At 40.0% G+C, this 17,573-nt stretch overlaps 1 protein-coding gene across 1 annotated transcript in view; it reads right to left on the minus strand.

The window, feature by feature from the left end:
- Positions 1-17,573, minus strand: part of LOC127947020 (chondroitin sulfate proteoglycan 4-like) — a 59,873-nt gene that overhangs the window by 13,711 nt on the left and 28,589 nt on the right. The window contains exons 2-4 of the mRNA XM_052543913.1: positions 7,933-8,096; positions 2,480-6,028; positions 893-1,360 (exon numbers count right to left, since the gene is read on the minus strand). Coding sequence (XP_052399873.1) covers positions 893-1,360; positions 2,480-6,028; positions 7,933-8,096 — 4,181 coding nt within the window. The remainder of the gene's footprint in view (positions 1-892; positions 1,361-2,479; positions 6,029-7,932; positions 8,097-17,573) is intronic.

Consider the following 17,573-nt stretch of genomic DNA (forward strand, 5'->3'; position numbering starts at 1 on the left):
GAGCAAACAGCAAAAGCATATTGTGGCTAGAGGCTGTCAAGCTCCAAAAAGGACAGATGAGCACCATAAAAGTTGTCTTTACGACTCAGAAGCAACATTTTGAGTTTTCTGAATTCACGTGATAGCTTTACATGAGGATCAGATCCACAATTTCAGTCATTTAATGATGCTCTCCACTACAGATCTTGAATTTCATTTCCACATGCACATTTTCTACCTAACTTCATCGATATTATGAGACATTTGGGCTGCTGTTTTAGAGATTGTATGTCCCTTTTGGACATTCAGACCCCAGGTCACGATATGCAATCATTGTATGGTAAAAATGAGTGAGAAGATTATGCAAAATATTTCATTTTGTGTTTCATGGAAGAAAGTTAGTTAGATAAATAGTCATTATTATAGCGTTTTTATATTGTATGTCAGTGTTGTGATTCCTCACCAAAGCTAAAACTACTAAAAAACATTTTCAGTAATTGAATAAAGCTGAAATAAAATCTACAATGTAAGTATTAGATGGAAAAACAGGTAATTTGCATGGACACACCTCTGATGCCCATATAAGAGCTGGCAAACACATTTTAGCCACTCCTCTTTCCATGCGTAAAATCAATGGTCACACCTCTTATGTCCATATATGGGTTGGCTATCATGTTTCCAAGGTAAAATTAGAAATGTTGTGTTTGCTTAAACTGAAATAAATGTTTAAGCAAAATCACTAGAACTGAAATTTAAATTAAGGCTATTTATATACAGTATATAGTGATAAAAGTGATAAAATAGCTAAAACTTAAATTAAAATGAAAACTGAACATATAAAAATAAAAGCAAAATACTAATGTAATAAATACTGTAACTGTATATATTAAAATGTGTATTTTTCGACACTCACATCCTCCCAGGTGAAGGTATCAAGTCCATCGTCTTTATCCAGATACTTAATATCTCCGTGCTGAGGTGCTTCCTCCATAAAAAAGTCGATGTTCATGGAACGATAGAAATGGTGTGTGATATTCAGAACCTCTTGGGTCAGTGCCACAGATCCACCCTCCCTCACTGTGAGGTTGACCACCTGGATGGGTATGATGCGTGGAACAATGACCACCTGCACCTCTAGATCTTCTACGGTAGTGAAGCCATTGCTGACATCGACGATGAAGTGGTCCTGGCCCTGAAGGGAAGTGGAGACATAAAAGACTCTACCCAGGTTTATGTCCTCTTGTGTGAAAGACTGAATGTAGTCCAGCACGGGTGATGCCACACTGTCCGAGTCGTTGTTAAGTTTGACTACATGACCCAACCGTGGAAAGTCTTTGACAGAGTACACCATCTCTTTGGGCAGGATGTCTCTTTGCATCACCTAAGAGGATGACAAGAAGACCTTCAAATGAGTGCAGTATGAAACTTTCAAATGCTGCATATCCCTACAGGTGTAGGTATCTTTTAATAATATTTACCTTCAGAACATACTGAATTTTTCTTTCACATTGTACTCTACACCCTTTCACTAATGCATTTAAGAAAAGTTCACCTAAAATTAAATTCGTCATGTCATGTCATTCCGAATTTGTATTTGCATTCATTTAAATATCATTTTTGATGTCAATAATGTTTGAATGTATGTAAATAGAAATGACATTCAAGATATTTAAGAAGAAAATAATTTATATGGGTACTATATGATAATGAGTAAAGGAATTATATTGTTGGTTGAACTATCCCTTCAAATTAAACCTTAGAGTAATTTTTACACAGTTTAAAAAATATGTTTTTATCTATTAATTATACTGAATAATACATTATAGAAACCCTGAGCAAAAATGAGATTATACAAAATCCCCTATTCAAATCTCAGAAATGCTTAAAGGGAAAAAGTAATACAAAATGTAAATCAGTGTCAGGTTTCACAAATGTCCAAATGAATCTGAGCAGTTCCTCTACTGCAATAATTGGGTAATAATTGAAAGTGTTCTGGAACCTCCCACAGAAATTAATCACTGTTAGAAGACTTTGTAAACTGATATTAATATTTCTGCTATATGCAAGATGTTTAAGGCAATGGCTTTATGCCTTTGGATAAGAACTTATGACTTGACATGAAATAGCACTTTCATGCAGACCTATTTCCTGAACACAGTTTGAAGCAATCCATTTGTAAGGCTTTTTTTTGGCTAAATTGTTGCACTTAATTTGGTAACAGTGTTCCATTTTGTGTTACAAATTAATACAATTATATTGAGTGAAAAAAATCTGTGTTCAGAAGTGTTCTTGCCTTACCCCAAGTCACTACAGTATGCCTACAATAATGATTTAGATATTGAGCATCAAGTTGTAATTTTATGTTTGAACCACAAGATCTACAAGGTTTTTTAAATTAAAATGTACAAAATTTTAAGCTTGAATATTTAATTTTTTAGAAATGTATTTGAAAACAAAGTAACTCATATTTTTAAAAAAATAATTGGGGAGAGAGTTTTACCTCTAGGTGGCTTGCATCAATAACAGAATGCTCTCCTTCATAGGCAAGGATCACCACGTTCGACACAACTAGTGGCTGTGACCGGTAACCTTTCTTGAATATCTTAATCCTGAAAGTGCCCTCCGTAGACCAACCCTTAGCTTGCACTGTGAAGGCAAAGGAATCTTTCAAGCTAAGGCTCTGGTCATTGTGTTCGTAGGAGACCACACCCTTAGTCAGGTCCTCTTGTGTAAATTTGGAAGATTCAATTCCACTGACTATAATCCTACCATCACTGGGAGGAGAAGTAACATCATAAATGATCTCGGCTCCGCTTCTAATGTCCATGTTAGTCTCTACACTTAGCAGACTGGCGTTCAGTGTCTTGGTGCTACCATGGTCCATGACCACCATTGTATTGTTGGCTATTCGTAGAAAAGGGTCACCTGCTTGCACCTGAAGTACAGTTGTTGTCTTATGTAAACCATCAGATACTTGAAGTTGGAATCGCTCACGGTCTGCCCCATGGTGAACAAACAGAACCTTCCTGTCCCTCAGGTCAGCCTGGGTAAAGCGGAAGAGCAGTTGTGTTGGGTCTACCGCAGAAACAATGTTTCCTGAAAGTATTCCCACTCTCACATAAACCAGCTGGGTGTCATTAAAGTCAGTGTCATCGTCTTTGAATAGAATGTCTTCAGTGGTCAATAAACGCTGGCCATTTCTGACAACATTAAAAGGTTTGTGGATTACCCTTTGAGGTACATAGTCATTCCTGGATTGTATTGCAATGTTAAAAACTCCCCTCAGAACCTCATGACCTTCATCTTGCCAACCATTGCCACCTCTTGAATCAAATGCCAGAAAGGTAAACTGGTCATGACTTGTTTCTGATCCATCATGCTTGTAGACCAACCTGTTCAAGGAGAGATCCTCATTGCTGAAGACTTGAATTGCACCATCAAACCTTTGCATACCTGGTGGAGAATCTCTGATAAGACGACCATGTTTGGGATCTTGTACTATCCTGTACACAAAGTCTGTTGAGGTGGAGGTTTGAACCCAGAGATATTCTTTATTTATGATGTTTTCATTTCCTTTCAACACAACAAGTCTCTCATTGATTAGGGCTGGAGCATCAGAATCAGCCTTGATTTTGATTGGAAAGGTGTATACTCTTGAGTACTGATCCTCTGCGAATACTTTGAACTGGAACTGATCCTCAATGTCAACTGCTCTGTGGACACGAGGACTGTAACTAATGAAACCATTCAAAATGTCTTGTTGGGTGAAGGTATCACCATCAGATAACTCTTTATCAAGCATCATCAAGATTCCCTGGACTGGGCTTTTCATAATCATGTACTGGACTGATCTTGAATCAATGTTGCTTTCCCTCACAAAATCTTGAAGTTGTTCAGATTTAATGACCTTTGGCTGCCCACCTTCAACTTCCAGAGGAATGCTATTACCCATTCCTAAAAGGGCGGGCATGATATTAATGATAAATAAGTTGTCTGGGAGGATGACCTGTCCAAGCTGTGCACTGAAGTGAATAAACTCTGTTTCTGTGTCCTTGAGATTGGGTGTGAGGTTGGGAACATATTTCAGTCTTTTTTGCTCCAGGTCAGACTGATGAAATAGTGTGACTCTTTTTGGTACCCCATTGTCTGAGATCAACTGCAGTTCTCCAAACTGAAGTGGCTGAGTGACATTATATACAATGTCACCAGTGTTTGGAGTTGCAGAAATGGCAAGATTTTGTATTCCAATTGGGGTGCTGTCATCCTGGGTGACCAGAAGGCCAGTATTTGTGACTAGAGTCATCTGTGGTTGGGTGATAAGCAACTTAAATGTGCTTGACTGGCTAACTAAATCTCCATCTGAGACCTGCAGGGTAAGTTCTGTCACTTCTCCCCCCTTGTGCACATAGTGGATATTTCCTTCTTTCAGTTGTCTACAAGTGAACTCTCGGAGACCAAATCCTGGGTGTTGAGCATTCTCCAGATATCCAGCAGCAGAAGGCTCTGATGTAACTGTGACCTTGAGTTCATCGCAACGATTGTCTGAGTCTGAGATTTTGATAAGGTTTGGGCTCAGACGTGTGCGACCATTAGCTGTGATTGAGATATCCCCTGCACTTAGTTGAGGAATGTCATTGACTGGGATGATTTCCACCGGTAGCACATACTGGCGTGCAACACTCAAGCACTCTGGGAGATTCGTTCCATGTGCAGCCACCTCCAGATGGATTTGATCCCCATAATTTTCATTGCCATCATGAAGATATTTGATTTTCTTGTTGACAACATCCAGAAGGGTAAATTTCTGTACCCTTGTTTTTCGTAAGTTCATATCAACCACTCCATACCAGGGATTGTTTAGCAGAGTAAAGATGATCTCAGATTCACGAACACCTACAGCTTTTAGGTTAAATGTTGGGTTTAGGTTTCCAATGTCGATGAAGGCCTCTCCTCCCTCCGGAACCAGCAGAGGAGTGATGTCCAGGAGCTTGGAAATATTGTGGAAAATCTCTGGCAAGTCCTCTGTAGGAAAACAGTGTCTTTCATCAGTACTGGCATTAATGAATGTGATTCTTACTGGAGGTGTAGTTGTTAACTCCAAATCCTCATCATAAGTGGAGTAATCATATTCTCCCTCACATTTCACATAAATGTCTTTAGTTATCAGAGCATCCTGCAGGCTTCTGTGCTTCTGATTCACCTTGATTTCACCTAAACATCCAATAAAGGACTCAGTTGTGACCTCCTCCTCCACACGAGTCAAATAATCTTGAAACACATCCTTCATCTTCCTTTGAATGCCTCCCAGGTACAGGTTCCCCACTAGATCCAGCTTTTCTGTCTCGTTAAGAGGGAGTGAAACTATTTGACTGTCCACATTTATCTGGAACTCATAGGGATCAATCTGAACTTTAACTCTGTGCCACTGATCATCGTCCACTTTTATTTCCACATTGTCTAGCATATACATTCCACTTCCCAGATCTATTACACCTTTTAGGAAGCCTCCTGCCATTCCGATTGCAATGAAGTCTGCCTGATGTCCTGGGTGGAAGAGCAACAGAGCATCCTCAATGGTCGTCTTCATCAGCATCTCCAGGCTACGGGAGCCTGTGCTAGGTCTGGTCCAGGTAGGGAAAGAGATAAATGATTCTGGACTGATAAAGCTTGTGGTGTCTCCGTCCCCTGCCTCAAACTCACTGCTGCAGCTCTCCTTGGTGTCATAGCAGACTGCAGCTTCCGAAGCCAGAATATCATAGTCATTAGACTCAAACATAACGTTGCTCATGCAGCCCCGCAGGGAGGGAACAGCTGTGCTCAGGTACTCCACTTCCAGGTCCCTCACGCCTCCAAGGAACACGCCCTGGTCGATATTCAGGTCCTCATCTGCATCCTCCACTGGAATGAAGGTTGTGTACAGGTTGTCCACAGCCATAGTAAGTTTGGAGTCTTTCAGAATGAGAGACACATGATGGTCCAGAAGGTTACTGAGCTGGAGACCCATGCTGGAGGAGAGAACCTTTTCTCCAGATCCCATGTCAATCCTAGCCTGTAAAGAGACATGCACAAACAAATTATTAAACAGCAAAATTGATTTACATTTTCTGAAAAAAAAATAAAAATAAAAAAATAAATAATAATAATAACAACAATAAAAAAATGTAGTGTTTGCCTGTGTTGCTGCCATGATGTTAGAGCGTTTTGAGTGGTTAGCAGGACATTGTTGTGCAATTTCTAAGCTGTTCTGAGTGTTTTGTAGAACATTGCTAATCAGTTGCTAAGATGCTCTGGTTAGTTTCTAGCGATTTCATTTAAGGGAACATTCATGATTGTAGCACAAATTTGCTGAAGCGATTATATGCTAAAGGTTAATAATGGTTAATATTAGGGGTTTGTTCAAAACTTTAGGGTTTCCTTGCTTCAAAAGCACACTAATTAATCGTATCTCATTATCTTAATAAAATGTTATTTTGCTTTATCAGGTGCATTTCTCTTTAGATATTTTTACTAGAAAAAAAAATAAAGGTACTGTTTAAGAATATGTTTTTCCACCGACATTATTCATGTATTCAGCTTTGAATTTCTGATACAGACTTGGCTGGATCAGTTGGCTTTTTCAAACACTGTGCAGCCACTTAAACTGAAAATATCACAGATCTCATTTCAGATCTGCAGCCTCGAAAGATGAAAAAAAGTAAATCTGAATGAATTGAATATGTTGGTGGAAATGCGTTTTTAATGACAGATCCTACCACTGATGAAATAGTCCTGGTACCGTTTTATATTGCAGCATAATGCAGGCAGTTTGAGCGTCTGTGTTTATCTATGCGGAGCGGGAGCCATTTTCTAGGGAGGCTGCAGATGAAGAAGAAATAGACTCAGAGCAAACCAGTAACTCATTCAAGCTATGGAAGCTTTTTCCATGTTTTGAGCTGATTCAGTCACAGTGGAGCTGGAAGCGAATGTGACTCATCTCTCTCACCAAAGGCTGCTTCTTAAAAACTCACCAGAGATTTTCTCAGTGTGTGGCTCATTCTGGGGCCCTGAAGTCTTGAAGGGCCATGAGAAAATATTGAAGATTCTATTTATTTGTGTAGTCAGTCTGGGTTTGTAATTTACATTACAAAGTAGATATTTTGAACTGCACCCTGTGCTTTCTGAATTTGCCAGATCTGATCTCTGTCCTTGTTGAATAAGTAGTCGTTTACAAAGCAATTTTATCCAAAGCAGTTTAACACTTAAAGGAACACTCCGCTATTTTTGAAAATAGGCTTATCTTCCAACTTGAGTTTTACTGTTTTTGAATCCATTCAGCCTATCTCCGGGTCTGGCGGTAGCACATTTAGCTGTAGCTTAGCATAGATCATTGAATCTAATTTGAGCATTAGCATATCATCTTAAAAATTACCAAAGAGTTTATATATATATTTCCTATTTAAAACTTGACTCTTCTGTAGTTACATTGTGTACTTAGGAAAATAAAAAAGTTGCTATCTTCTAGGCTGATATGGCTAGGAACTATACTCTGATTCCGGCGTAATAATCAAGGAACCATGGGTTACAGCAGACACAATGATGTTATGCAGCACTTAAAAATAGTATTTTCAGGCGCTGCGTAATATCACCTGCTGTAAGGCAGCTAAATTCCTCGATTATTACACTGGAATGTGAGAATAGTTCCTAGCCATATTAGTCTAGAAAACGGCAACTTTTCATTATCCGTCAGTCCCAGTACACAACAAAAGAGTCAAGTTTTAAATAGTAAAAATATTTGCAAAAAACCTGGAGTGCTCCTTTAACACTTTAACACTTAAAGAGTGTTCACACTGAATTATAGCAAAAAAGCAACTAGAAGTAGAGGTTGATTTAAGGTGACATGAGTAGCTGTTGGTGAGACGAAAGTTTATGAATTGACCCCTAAACGATCTGAATCCAGAATGAACTGTATTTCACCTGTAGTCTGCCATTGTAGAGCTCCAGCGAGAGGTAATCTCTGTGTCCCGCCGCCAGCAGGAGCAGGCCACTACGTCTGCTTGTTTTAAATTGGAGCGACACTTGAAAACTTGACAGATCCCGAATGGCATCTACTCGACAGTAGCTGTCCCCGAAATAGGAAGCTGCAAACACAAAGGGAGAAAAATATTTTTATTATAAATACTTGAATGATGACGTTCACCATTAACGTGTGAATGTGGAAGTGAGAAGACATACAGCAGATGGAAGTTTGAATTTTTAACTTTTCCAGCTGTCTTGTCAGCTGCTGTGTAGAAAAGACACTGTTCTGGCTTCAGCCCCGTGAGAATGTTTATATAACTGCTTTTCTGCAGGATTTCCAGAGCTTAGTGTAGTAATGTTCGGCTGTATGCTAATGTAGCCACCTGCCTTGGACTGCAAATTTGATTTTTTCCTCTATTGCATTTCGCTGCTTTAGTAAATCATTCACACATCACTCCTGGGCCTTGTGTCAAGGAGATCCCCATTCCATTAAAGAGGTTTCCAGGGGCCAAATCAACAGTGTCTATGCCACGGTAACATTATATGGCCAGACTCATTGGGGAATCCCTTCATGAAATTTTGGGATCCAGAAATGGAACATTCTCACAGAAACTATGGTCAAATGTCTTGGTAGAGGGTCAGGAGTCAATTTATGACTCGTGCAATTCTCTTATCTAAGATCATAAACAGGATACTGTTGTTACAACAAAAACATCAAATATTAGATAAATAATGCATATAGTAAATTAAGGTTAAAATATGACAATGGTATATTATTGGTATATTTATAATATTTATGGTATATTAAAGGAACAGTTCACCCCAAAAAATACATTTCTCTTTGTTAAATGATTCATTTGATGTCTGAAGGAAGTCTGAAAGATTCATGGAAGTATTAGAGTGATTCAGTGCTTTATTTAAGTTTATTTAATCTAATGTGAGTTCCTTGAACTTACTAAATTACCGGACAAAGATTACCAGTGACTTTGATTTGTTCCTCACACAAAGCTATTGTATGATTTCAGGACACTTTGAATACAGTCATCCGGACTACTTTTATGGTTCTTTTCCATCTTTTTTGAAGCTTGAAAGTTTTAATTGTAATTGCATGGAAACATATCAGCACATTCTTCAAAATTTCTTGCTCCACATAAAAAAGCCTGGGTTTGGAATGACATGAGGGTGAGTAAATAATGACAGATTTTTGAGTAAATTACTTTTTATCCTGTTAAATATACATAATAGAGTAGCATCTGAAATCATTCAGCAAAATTTACTGTCATTAGCCAACCGCTAAGCACTAGCTCCTAAGAAAGTGGCATCCAGCCCAGTCTCTATTTGTTCCTCTGTATTCATGCATTAGGGGAATATAATGTTTCGAGTGATATATAGCACTTAATACGCACCATAACAAAAACTGGATGCACAAAAAAACTATGTGAGTAAACTATTTTCATATGCCAAAATATCTATTTTATGTACAAAGACCATCTTTAGAGTAATTGAAACACTCATTTGCACTCTAAGCAATGCATCAAAAGCGCAAGAGATCTTCACAGTTCAGCAAAGGGTTCTCACAGATACCCCCTATATACATTCAGTCCATGCTCTCCAAAAACAAACACATAAATCTTGCAGAAAGGGCCTAAAAACAACAGGAGGCAGAGCTAAACGCTGAAGCTCATATGATCTCTCAAAATATAATCTAGAATGCTGAAAAGGTTATAACATTTAGATCTGAGCCTGCAAAAGACTGTCCGAGACCCTCAGACAGCATACAAAGCAGATAGAACCCAGCAAATCGAGATTTGTTTTAATGAAACTACATTTATCTGAAGCCTGTAACTCCGATTTGGTTTATATCAGTGCTCAACAACCTTCTGCAAGGGCCAGAGAGAGAATATATGGAATTAGCTGGGAATTTTCCCCAGCTCTTTGTGATCATCAGGTCTGTTTTGGTTGGAAAATTCACAGTGCACACAGGAGGCAGAACGGGCAACTGGATCCCAAGGACTCTGAGGTTCAAGCCGCTGTCGGTGCGCTGTCTGAGCATTTTTTCAGACTAAAAAAGACACAAGGGCCACAGTGAGCACAGCCAGCACATATGAATCTGGAACCCATTAAAACTCTTGGAGGGGATTCTAAATGGAACACATGTGTTGGAGACCCCCAACCATTCCAGAATTCAACATGCACCATACATTAAACCAAGACTCAGCTCAACTTTGTTTTTATAGGCGAGTAGCATCTCATTGCATGGTAAAAACACAGATGGCAGGCTTTTGTTTGAAAATGAGCATCATTATTCTGTTGGTTAGTTCATTACCAAACTTCATTAGTTTAAAGCGAACGTCACATCTGTCTTTTTACACCAGTTATTAGAGGGGAACAATGTTTGAAAAGAAAACCCAGAGTGGAAAAGTATGGATAGAAAGATGGAATCTACAGCATGTGTGCCAAAGAAGAAATACAAAATTAATTGCCACTGTTAGAAACATAAATCTATTTAAAGTCAGCATGAAAGCAGAATTCACCCAGTTTATTTAATCATCACATATTCCTTGGCTATTTGTCTTTGTAATCATCAAAATCAAGACTTGATATAGCTTTAAAACACCTTTTTTGATCATGTGACAGTTGCCTCTTTTCAATTCCTCGGCCTCAAAACCAACTCCATCTCTGCTACATAATGCACATTTTGACTATCAAGTCAATCCTTGTATTTTTTACCCATTCAATATCCCATTTCACTCTGAAATATGTCAGAATATTGAAGTAAAATGTGTTGATGTATTTCAAATTGACCTATAAGTACATAATTAATCGATGATGGTAAAGTACAGAATTCTGAGTATGTAGTGAGTCAGAATGCTACTGGACATAAAATTGTTAATTACACACTGTTTGTTAGACACTGCATGTACAGTAAATGTTAAAATATATTTAAGAGTGTGTGATGGCCCAGCTCTAATGTGTTGGGTCTGCCACTTTCTCCCTTTGTTAGTATGGTATTTTGTTGCTGGTTTTGGTTTGTCCCTGTTCTGGTTTGCAGGAGGAGCTATGGGGGTTGTACCAAGGTGGCTAATTGATGGCCTAATTGGAGGCTGGATAAAATCAGTGCTCTCCAGCTGGCTGCTAGAGAACTGCATTCGCGAGTAGACTCTCAGCAGGGCTGTTGGCAGCCCTGCTTCTTTACCTTTTTGCACTACACCTTCACTATGTTGATCTACACAACATTTTTGATTTGTCTTACATAAACTGACTTTAGGAATATTTTAGTTAATAAATATACTTTTGTTTAAAATATACTTTGGTGTGGTCTCCCCTTTATGTCGTGTTCACTGTGAGCCAAGTGGCTACGACATATGGGGGCTCGTCCGACGGTTTTGAACCGATTTTGAATTTTGGAAGGTAGGCTACTATTAATTCTCATTATTTACTATAGAAGAGCGTAATCCACACTGTTTGTATTGTGTAGTAAACATATATGTCGTGTTGCAGTGTAGAGCTTAGTTCCAACCATTTGGTTTGGTGAAGTGTTTCAGCTTGCGTAGCAGGACAGCGAATGTTTGGAGTGATCATTTAACCCCGTCTTAGAGCGTTTTTCTGCGCTGGGGATTAGGTTGGAGCGTCACTGGTGTCTGGACCGAGGACATCGCCGTGGAGAAACGACTGAATTGGCCTATGGTCGGGACAGTACGTCTCCAGCGGTATGGGTGAGTAAAGAGCTCGGTTCTTGGACACAGTGTGAAAATAGGGTAGAATAGTGGGGGTAAATGTTTAGATACGGGGAAGCTCCGTAGTTTGTTTGTCCTGTTTTGCGGGCTGTAGTTATTCACGTAAGTTAAGTTGTTTGGTTGGATAATCTGGAAGACTGATCTTTAGATTGAGTTGAGTGCTTTAGAGTGTTTGATTTGATACATTGTTGAAAGGTGGATTAAGTGCTAAATTATGAGCGCGTTGCATGATTTTTTTAGCGCTCCGTCAGAGAGTTTGTTGTTAGCCTTAACAAAAGAGCAATTGTTTAATGTAGCAGATCATTACATGATTGGATTAACGTTGTCTAAATCTGCTAAAAAAGAGCAAATAGTTGAATTTATTCGTGAACATTTAAAAGACAAACAAGTGTTGCCTAGAAATACACCGATAGACACAAATAGTACAGGGCTATCGTTTCCAGTTATACCTGTGGCAGCAAGTATGTCGTCTTCTGATAGTGGATTGACGTTTGAGCAACATAAAGAACTGTTACGAATGCAACTGGAACATAAGACACAAGAGAGTGAAAAGGATCGTTTATTGGAGTTGCAGAAACTTAAACTTCAAGAGCAGGATAAGGAAATCGAGCGTTTCAGACTCAAACTGGTAGCCGATGGTAAATTTTCCTCCAGTGGCAGTGGTGAAAAATCCGGTTTGGCTGGTATGATCAAATTTCTTCCCAAATTCAATGAACGTGATCCTGACGTATTTTTCTCACTATTTGAAAATGTCGCCTCTGATCGAGAGTGGGATGATGAGGATAAAATCTTGCTTTTGCAAACTGTATTAGTTGGGAAAGCGCAGGAAGCATTTGTTGCGTTGCCCACTACAGAGAGAAAGAACTATCAGTGTGTTAAAGATGCAGTTTTAAAATGTTACGAATTGATTCCAGAAGCGTATAGACAACGTTTCCGTAATTGGAGAAAGAGTGATCGACAAACCCATGCTGAGATAGCTAGAGAGCTCAGTAGTTTTTTCCATCGTTGGCGTACGGCTGAGGGCATTAGCAATTTTGATGATTTGTGCGACTTGGTGATTTTAGAGCAATTTAAAAACATTTTGCCAGAACGAATTGCCACTTACGTAAGTGAACATCAGGTGAGGACGGCCGCTCAGGCTGCTGTCCTAGCGGATAATTTCGTGTTAATGCACAAAAATCCTATGAGGGAGCATCCGCCAAGACATGAGTATAGTCGTAGAGAACATCGCCCTGTTCGTCCTAACACGGGTCCTTTTAATGCGGGTCCTTTTTGGAGGCCCGATTCAACTCGTAACAGAGTCAGGGACATGGATGCTGACAATAAATGTCACTATTGTTTAGAAACGGGTCACTGGAAAAAAGAATGTCCAATGTTGAGCGCTCGTAATAAGAGTAAAGCAGGCAGTAGCAAACCTGTAGGCTGCGCTTCTAGTGTTTTTGCTACGAAATTACAACACTGTGTTGGATCACAGGGGGCTCTGTTAACCGCGCCCGATCGTCAACAGACGAATGTACAAGTTGGGAAGATAGACGGTGATAAAACAGCAGTGTCTAATGTTGTGGATTATACTCCGTTTATCACAGAAGGTTTCGTTTCAATGGTTGACGATGCTCAAAAAGTCCCAGTTAGAATATTAAGGGATACGGGAGCATCAGAGTCTTTTATTAGTGAGTCTGTTCTACCATTCTCTTCAGTTTCAAACACTGGAAATGTAGTTTTAATTCGTGGAATTGATCTGCAACCATTTTCAGTGCCATTGCATAAGATTCAGTTGTCTTCAGCGTTCTGCAATGGAGAGGTGACAATTGCCGTGCGTCCATCTTTACCAATAGATGGTGTCGAACTCATTTTGGGAAATAATTTGGGTGGGGGCCGTGTTTGGCCTGAAGGGTCACTACCACCTCCTGTGGTTAGAAGAGACGTTGTACCATCAGCTGAGTCTGACAAAAATCTGCAAGATTTTCCAGAGGTGTTCACTGCCTGTGCGGTGACTCGCGCAATGAGTCGCGCACAGTTGGAGAAGCCATCTGATGCGTCTAAAACCAAACTAAAATTATATATTCCAGAGTTGCCAGCATCACTTTCTCGTAGTGAAATGATTGACGCACAAAAAGACGATCTTGGCCTTCGGAAATATTTTGATTTGGCTTCAGAGTTAAGCATGGATAATAACTATTGTGTCCAAAATGGCTTGTTACTTCGCAGGTGGTCACCGTTTGCAAACCCTGAGGTAGCAGATCCGGTGTTGCAGGTGGTTGTTCCTGAGAAATATCGTAATCTAGTGTTAAAAACTGCACACGGGGAAATGACTGGACATTACGGTGTAAAGAAAACATACAGTCATTTGTTACAGCACTTTTACTGGCCGCGGATAAAACGTGATGTGGCTAAGTTTATTAAGGAATGTCACATCTGTCAAATTGCGGGTAAACCAAATGTGTCTATTAAACCTGCGCCACTACATCCAATTCCGTCAGTAGGTACTCCATTTGAACATCTCATAATTGATTGTGTAGGTCCCTTGCCTACATCGAAATCTGGCTGCTTGTATTTGTTTACAATAATGTGTCAGGCTACGCGTTACCCTGCTGCATATGCCCTAAGAAGTATAACAACAAAGTCCATTATAAAGTCACTATCACATTTTATATCTATCTTTGGAATACCGAAGGTAATTCAAAGTGACAGGGGTTCAAACTTTACTTCTAGGACGTTTGCCGAGGCTCTAAAGCAGCTGCGCATAAAGCACAATCTAAGTAGTGCATATCATGCACAGAGCCAAGGGGCTCTGGAGCGGTTTCACGCCACTTTAAAATCTTTGTTGCGTGCTTACTGTGTTGAGATGGAAAGGGACTGGGAAGAGGGCTTACCATGGCTATTACTGGCGGCAAGAAGCGTTGTGCAGGAAAGTACAGGTTTTAGCCCGAACGAATTGGTTTTCGCTCACAAAGTGCGCTCATCTTTGTCTGTACTGAGCAGTGATCTGGATAATTCAGAACCACCAGAAAGCTTGGCGGAGTATACAAATGGGTTTCATCGCAAACTGTTTTTGGCCTGGAAAATGGCAAGCAGTAATTTAACTGAAGCTCAACAAAAAATGAAAAGAATTTATGATCGCAAGGCGGAGACTAGAGAGTTTAGTCCAGGTGACCAAGTAGTAGCATTACTGCCTATACCAGGTTCGCCTTTTAGGGCCAAGTACTCTGGTCCTTATTCTGTTGTGCGGCGGGTTTCAGCACTTAATTATTTGGTGTCTACTCCTGAGCGTAGGAGATCTACCCAATTATGTCACATAAATCTGCTCAAGCCTTATTATTCCCCAACATTGTCGGTGGGGGGTGACAAGGTTGACATGAAACCTGTGGGATTAGCAGTTATCAAGGAGGTATTGAGCACATCTCAGGTGGCAGCTGAAGATGGGGTTCAGGGTCCGGACGACGCAGTCCTACATGGACGTTTAAATAATACTGAGTCGCTGGCTAAGTTGGACAGTCTTTTGACTCATTTGGAGGGGAGGCAACGTGAACAGTTGAAAAGCTTAATTTTTGAGTTTTCTTCTTTATTTTCAGATATCCCAACCTGTACGAGTCTAATAGAGCACGACATAGAAGTCGGAGATGCACAGCCTATTCGGCAGAGATTTTATCGGGTTTCACCGGATAAACACAAAAGTTTGGAGGACAGTGTCCGGTATCTTTTAGATAATGGTTTGGCTAAGCCTTCTTACTCAAGCTGGGCATCACCATGCTTGTTGGTTAAAAAACCTGATAACACCTTTAGGTTTTGTACTGACTATAGGAAAGTTAACATGGTGACAAAACCAGACTCATTTCCATTACCCCGAATGGAGGACTGTGTGGACCAGGTTGGTGCTGCATGTTTTGTTAGTAAATTTGATTTGTTGAAAGGTTACTATCAAGTACCGCTTACACCTCGAGCCCAAGAGATTTCCTCTTTTATTACATCATCTGGACTTTATTCATACAACCGGATGAGCTTTGGACTTCGGAACGCACCTTCCACTTTTCAACGACTCATGAACAGAGTCGTTGTTGGGTTGGAAGGGTGCGCAGTTTATCTTGATGATGTGGTGTCCTATGCGGATACCTGGGAGCAACATCTGGCTCGCATTCGTGCACTATTTGAAAAGTTGGTGGCAGCGAATCTCACTGTGAATCTTGCGAAATGCGAGTTTGCCCAAGCCACTGTGGTTTACTTGGGCAAGGTCGTCGGTCAAGGTCAGGTACGATTGGTGAGAGCCAAAGTTTTGGCTATAGATAAGTTTCCTCCTCCGACAACAAAAAAAGAGTTGATGCGTTTCTTGGGGATGATTGGTTATTATAGAAATTTCTGTTGTAATTTTTCAACTGTTGTCTCCCCACTTACAAATCTGCTTAAAAGTTCTGTTAAGTTTGACAGGTCCCCTGAGTGTCAGCAGGCATTTGAGAATGCAAAGCTGCTGCTGAGTTCTGCGCCTGTTTTGGCTGCGCCACAGTTAGATCAACCTTTTCAGATTCAGGTTGATGCAAGCCAGGTAGGGGCGGGCGCAATTCTTTTGCAGCGAGATAAAAATGGGGTGGATCGACCTGTTTGTTATTTTTCACGCAAGTTTAATCAACACCAAACTAATTATTCAACTATTGAGAAGGAGGCTTTGGCCTTGATCTGGGCTCTCCAAAATTTTGATGTGTATGTGGGGGGTGGCCTGCATCCAGTGGTGGTCTATTCAGACCACAATCCCCTCACTTTTCTCCACTCTTTGCAAAATTCTAACCAACGCCTTATGCGGTGGGCACTTTTCTTACAGCCATATAGACTGTCTATACGTCACATCAAGGGTGTTGAGAATGTGATGGCTGATGCACTATCTCGGGCCCCGGAGGGGTCATAGTGATTGTGTTTGTCTTTATCCTTGTCTTTTTTGGTCTCTACTGTCCTTAATTTGCTTTCCAGGCGCCAGGATTGCTGGATAGTGAGATATGAAGGAGACTGGGGGTGAGAGTGATCAATCTAGGTGAAAGTGGTGTTTCACGGGTGAGTGGCCATGAATGAGTCAGTGTGATTGAGTCTTCCAGAATGAATGTTTTTGAGATATTGTTTTGTATTTATTTTTAGTTATTTGTGCCTGGAAATGCTGATTCAGAGTCCCATATATATGGGTCTCTGTCTTTTTAGGGGGGAGGTGTGATGGCCCAGCTCTAATGTGTTGGGTCTGCCACTTTCTCCCTTTGTTAGTATGGTATTTTGTGGCTGGTTTTGGTTTGTCCCTGTTCTGGTTTGCAGGAGGAGCTATGGGGGTTGTACCAAGGTGGCTAATTGATGGCCTAATTGGAGGCTGGATAAAATCAGTGCTCTCCAGCTGGCTGCTAGAGAACTGCATTCGCGAGTAGACTCTCAGCAGGGCTGTTGGCAGCCCTGCTTCTTTACCTTTTTGCACTACACCTTCACTATGTTGATCTACACAACATTTTTGATTTGTCTTACATAAACTGACTTTAGGAATATTTTAGTTAATAAATATACTTTTGTTTAAAATATACTTTGGTGTGGTCTCCCCTTTATGTCGTGTTCACTGTGAGCCAAGTGGCTACGACAAGTGTCATGGGAATTTTTTATGCAATATAAAAATCAAACTCTATTTTTATAGAGTGCAGCAGTCAGGTTCATGAAGTGAAAATCCCATTCATTTTCTTCATAAAGGCACTGATTTTTAAATATAAATTCTTTAGCCTTTATAGACAGATCTATTATGAGCTATGAGATTTTTAATCAATGTTATATGCTATTGTTGAAGCCGTTAAGACGCATTATTTTGACTTATTTTTTAAATTATATTCAACAGCAGGATTCCTGATGAAA

This window comes from Carassius gibelio, chromosome A25 (genome assembly GCF_023724105.1).
Source record: "Carassius gibelio isolate Cgi1373 ecotype wild population from Czech Republic chromosome A25, carGib1.2-hapl.c, whole genome shotgun sequence".
Classification (NCBI taxonomy): domain Eukaryota; kingdom Metazoa; phylum Chordata; class Actinopteri; order Cypriniformes; family Cyprinidae; genus Carassius; species Carassius gibelio.